Source organism: Penaeus chinensis, chromosome 1, assembly GCF_019202785.1.
Source record: "Penaeus chinensis breed Huanghai No. 1 chromosome 1, ASM1920278v2, whole genome shotgun sequence".
Classification (NCBI taxonomy): Eukaryota; Metazoa; Arthropoda; class Malacostraca; order Decapoda; family Penaeidae; genus Penaeus; species Penaeus chinensis.
This window is the reverse complement of record NC_061819.1, coordinates 36,848,084-36,853,083: the sequence shown is the minus strand read 5'-3', so window position 1 is coordinate 36,853,083 and position 5,000 is coordinate 36,848,084. Positions and strand designations below refer to the sequence as shown.

Sequence of the window (5,000 nt, the reverse complement as noted above, 5' to 3'; positions counted from 1 at the left end):
AAAGCTGAAATCAGGTAAGGTCACAAGGTCTACTAATTGACTGCTTTGTGGCTAAGCACTAGCAGAGCCATCTATGTGCAGAGACATTTCACAAACAAAATTAATATGAGCACAGCACTTTCCCAGCAGAATTGAGTTTATCTTGCCAAATTGTTAAGCACAGGTTTTCACAGGGAATGAAAAAGAAAGAAAAATATCCTGTTTAATGATAAAAATTTTACTTCCATAGAGACATGATATGTACATAAAATCTAAAATAATCAGGCAAATGCTCCTCTCCTTCTCAGAAACAGTATTTCAAGGGTGGTGCACACAGGGGCAGAACAGTGAATGTGTCTGCTTCAAACTCTTCTCGGTCGTGGGGCTGCAGCTGTTCCAGTGGGGTGTACCATTCAGCTTTGTTCCCAGTAGCATTGACAGGATTCCCACCTGGAACTTGAGAAACATTTTGTCTTCCTTTGGCAGGATCAAAGCCTAAGAATTGTGACTGCAGCTGGCTTGCAGGTGGAGTAGGCAAGAGGCCTCCTTTGTTTGCAAGAGGATTCTCTGGGGGCTGGCCAAATAACCCTGGAGCTGTGCTTGAGCTAGCTGCACCTCCAAAGATCCCTGTTCCAGGAGTGTCTGGTTTGTTGAGTGATGCACCGCCAAACAATCCCATGCCCTGTCCGCTGGTTGCAGTAGGAGTGCTGGCAGCACCACCACCAAATACACTGTTGGTGCTTTGTGCAGCTCCACCTCCAAAGATTGAAGTTCCTGAATTTAATGGAGCAGTTGATGCAGGGACTGGTGCAGATCCTCCAAAAACACTTGGAGTGCTGGCTGGAGGCTTGCCAAAGAGGCTGCTTTGTTGCTGAGGGTGAGCGCCCAGGAGTCCTTGTTGACCCCCAAAGACTCCTCCCTCTGTGGCAGTTGGCGTAGGTGTCGCGGGTTTATTTGCTGCACCACTAAACATGCCTGTGCCTTGTGCAGCACCAAACACACCGCCTTGGCTACTCCCTGCCATTCCTCCAAACAGTGAAGGCTGTCCTTGTGTGGTTCTTCCAAAAATATTTTGTGGATTCCCCCCAAAAATGTTGCTAGGATTTGGCTGAGCAACCCCTGGTGTACTAGAAGCACCTCCAAAGAGACTGCTGGACTGACCCTGGGAGGATCCACCAAATATTCCACTTGGTGTTGTTGGTGTCTGTGCAGCATTTCCAAAAGTGGTGCTCCCACTGGTTCCACCGCCACCAAAAGTACTTGAGCTGAGGGCAGCCTGACCCCCAAACACTGCTTTGTTGGCGACACTGCTGCTCGCTCCTGCACCTCCGAACAATCCCGGAGTGGACTGCTGGCTTCCCCCAAAGACAGATGGGTTCCCAGCAAATACTGAAGACTGAGGTTTTGCACCCAGGAGGCCAGGACTATTTGATGGAGGAGCAGAGGCCCCTCCAAACAGAGTCTGTCCGCTGGGCTTCCCAAACAAACTTGGACTGTTTATTGCCTGCTGACCCTGCTGGTCCCCTGCACTCTTGGCATGGAACACTTCTCTCTGGAAAGTACAATTTAGTTTTCAGTATTTGGCTACTGTTTCGGTTTCAGGAATAACTACATATTACTTTTAATGTCAAGAACCTCTAGATCTTTTTACATCATTTATTAGCAACAGTAATCTTTTTAATAATCTACTTGGAAATTTCTTTAGGGGGTAACACTGGGAACCTTATATTGAAACTTCATAACACAAATGGCCTCATTTTTTTCGAAAACTTTTGAGAACTTAGAGACCTACAGAGCTATTCTACTGGATTTTTCATAGTACATTCAAATGACCATTGCTCTAAGTTTGGCACAGGAAAAATAGGAAATACACAACATTCCTTGCTCTCAGAAAATGCAAGGGATTTTTTAAAATAACTCTGCAGTGCTAGAAGTCAAACTGTTCTCAGTAACCTTAGACCTTTTTCATCATTGTGGCTTCAGAATTATATTTCCAGTTGCCCAGAAAAAGTAAGCAAATAAAATAAGTTTTCTTAGTTCACTTTTCTATGGAATGATAACTACAAAATAATTATAAATAGTTTAAGGATAAAAGACACACAAAGACAATATCAATTAGGACTTACCATTTGCAAATTGGACAATCTGAACCAAAGATGTTAGCAAAAAAAAATCTACTAATCCCTTGCATTTTATTCTAGCCACGCAATGCAAAAGATGAGTAAAGACTAAACAAATAAACAAAGTAAAAGGACAGGTGCCTCATGGTCCTTAATCAAGATGTCATTCTTTATCAAACTACATGGGCCTGGACTCATGCTATTCACAAAGCCCATCCTGGCAAAATGAAAATGGAACTTTTACTTATAAGATTAGTTATTTAAAAAAAAAAAAAAAAAAAAAAAAATCAATAAATTAATTCATAATAAACATTGAAATTTGAAATTCTGTTTGAAATTCTGATTACATTTAGAGTGTTATATTTTGGCTTATTTTATCTTATTTTTGTTTCCTTTTGTATAAGCATTAAATCAGATACAAAATTTGTTATTGATTCCCCAATGCTACTACGAAATTTGCTTGCAAAATTCAACTTGGTGGTGGGGATTCAGTCCCATTAGAGGGTAGGCCTAACTCATGAAATTTTATGACAAAAGAAAAACAAATGAATAGTCCACTACTGGTACCAAATCAAAATTTATCTCCTTATCTCAAATGGCTTCTTCATTTATGGGCCTGTAAGTAACACTAGTAAATTACTAATTATGGACAATAAAACAATTTCTTTAGACCCACCAGTGCCTGTGTCGCCTCTGTGGTGGACACTTTCAATGCCTCTCTCAATTGCTTGAAACGCTGCTGTAACTCACTCCACTGTGTTTGCTGCAACAAACAAAAAGTAATGATAATAGTGTTAACATATACCCAAACCAATATCCAATATCTAATACCAACAATCCATCCAGAAAATATTTATTCAAACCCATGCCCTCAATCCTACTCACATAAGTATGAGAAGAATTACTCTTGAGTGCCTCGTAGGCCTGCACACGGAGTTCCTCTGGTGAGCTATCTGTAAAGCCAGATATCGGAGGCTTGGATTTGAGTGGAGCGAATGAAGACAGGAGCCACTGACCACTCCTCTCCCACTGGCTCATTTCACCACTCACTTGTTTCCTGTTAAAAAGAGAGAAAATAAATATTTTTAAAGTGAGAATTAACAGAGTAGTTATTATTTGTAGATAGATGCATCATTTTATCATGTTGTTCATGTTAAGGTCAACTGAAAGTGCATAAGCAGTCTTGACAGAACCTTTACAGTGTGCCTGGCGATTAAATCACAAATGAATCTCAGTAAAACACCTTAATGACATTACATAAAACATCTAACTTACACAAACTCTGTGAAGTCTTTTGTGTCCTGCTGTGTGCTGGGCTTCTGGCCAAACAAGCCTCCTCCTCCCCCTCCTCCACTAAAGGCACTTGTTATAGTTGTGGCACCTGTGTGGAGCAAGAAAGTGCTACATCTTTATTCCATAAAAGAAATAAAATAAAATAATATAAAATAATAATCTTTCATAGAAGATGAATGTGACAATTATTTTCAAAGGAAAGAAAATGAAAAATACTATCCCATTATAATAGAGATAATAACAGATATGGGATAACCATGAGATATAAATTGTTAATCAAAGTTGTGAAGAAAAAAAATCTACATTTTGGCCATACCAAAAGTAGTATTATGATTCAAATCCAAAATAAGGAGCTGCCATTATAAATAAACTGAGAGGTAAATTAAACTAATAATTTCTTTTCCAGTTCATACTGGACAAATGATGTTATATTTCTCCAACATCTACAACTGAACAAGCATATACTTAAAAAAAAAAATTTAGTTATCTCTGCCTGAAGGAGGAGAGAATCTAAGAAATGCCAATGCAAATGAAGCATTTTTCAAAAGAAAATCTTGAAACAATATACATAATTCATACATTACGGGTCACACCCCTTTGATAAACTGGGAGTAGTAACAGTATTGTGATCTGGTTTTACTTCCCTGTTTAAGCTTTGTTATTGGCAACACCATTCTCACTCGACTACTTGCCCTTCCTAACACGAACCAACGTCCAGCTTCGGGATACAAGCATACCTCTGCATAAGGAATCAAGAGAAGGACCTAGTGAGCCACAATTATAATACAGCATTAATTATATAATTAATTACCTTGACTCTGTGGGTGTAGATTCCAGCATCTTGCTCCATATTTACAATTTCCCTTCAAATAAAAGTTGCACACTTGCTTGTTGTTGCCAACAGGTGCTGGCCGGCCAAACATGGTGTCGTGTTTCCTTTGTATATCTGAAAGTTGCAGACAAACTAATCTTTAATCATAAACCACTACTGTTTAAAATAATATCTAAAATGTCATATATAACCTGCAAAAAATTATTGTTATAAGGACAACATTTAATTATAAAAACTGACTTCCTAATCACGGCTATTGAAAGAAATAGTTTCTCTATAAAAAACAATTTTAGTTCCATGGTAGCAAACATGAATAACAAAATACAAGAAAAGAAAAAATGCTTCTTTTAATTCTAGATACACCTGGGGGTAAAACATAAACAACACTAAAAGAATAAAAAAAATATTAATCTGGAGAAAGTAAAAGGAAGACCACAACCGTTTATCAAAGTACGTGAATCTACGCTTGCATGAGCCAGCGAGGAAAACAAACATCCAACTTGAATATTCGGTTTAGAAAGAACTAGATAACCTTCAAGGCTTTTTATGATCAGAGAGGAAATTGTTTATGCTTCACGTTCCTATCCATGGTGGTCGTTTGCTGGTCTTTGGCATACTGCATAGTCTTATGGACTTCGTTTAATGGGTGTTTAGTTTCAACGATATTCTGTCTTTCAGGCAACTATTTTTTGGCAAATTTTAAGAATATATATGCTGCAGCTTTAGGATTTGGGACTTATTCTCCCTTACTCTATAATCTTACAGTAAGTTACCAG

General features: G+C 38.6%; 1 protein-coding gene across 7 annotated transcripts in view; it reads right to left on the bottom strand.

The window, feature by feature from the left end:
- Nucleotides 1-196: 196 nt before the first annotated feature.
- The window catches only part of LOC125025072 (nuclear pore complex protein Nup98-Nup96-like), a 5,527-nt gene continuing 723 nt past the window's right edge, over nt 197-5,000 (bottom strand). For 5 of the 7 annotated variants that reach the window (XM_047612970.1, XM_047612979.1, XM_047613012.1 and 2 more), the window contains exons 2-6: nt 4,204-4,338; nt 3,375-3,480; nt 2,985-3,156; nt 2,776-2,862; nt 197-1,531 (exon numbers count right to left, since the gene is read on the bottom strand). In XM_047612970.1, the coding sequence (XP_047468926.1) occupies nt 284-1,531; nt 2,776-2,862; nt 2,985-3,156; nt 3,375-3,480; nt 4,204-4,315 (1,725 nt within the window). In that variant the 5' untranslated portion in view covers nt 4,316-4,338 and the 3' untranslated portion in view covers nt 197-283. Of the gene's footprint in view, nt 1,532-2,775; nt 2,863-2,984; nt 3,157-3,374; nt 3,481-4,203; nt 4,357-5,000 lie in introns of all 7 variants that reach the window. The other 2 variants (XM_047612989.1, XM_047612998.1) reach the window with 1 other exon arrangement.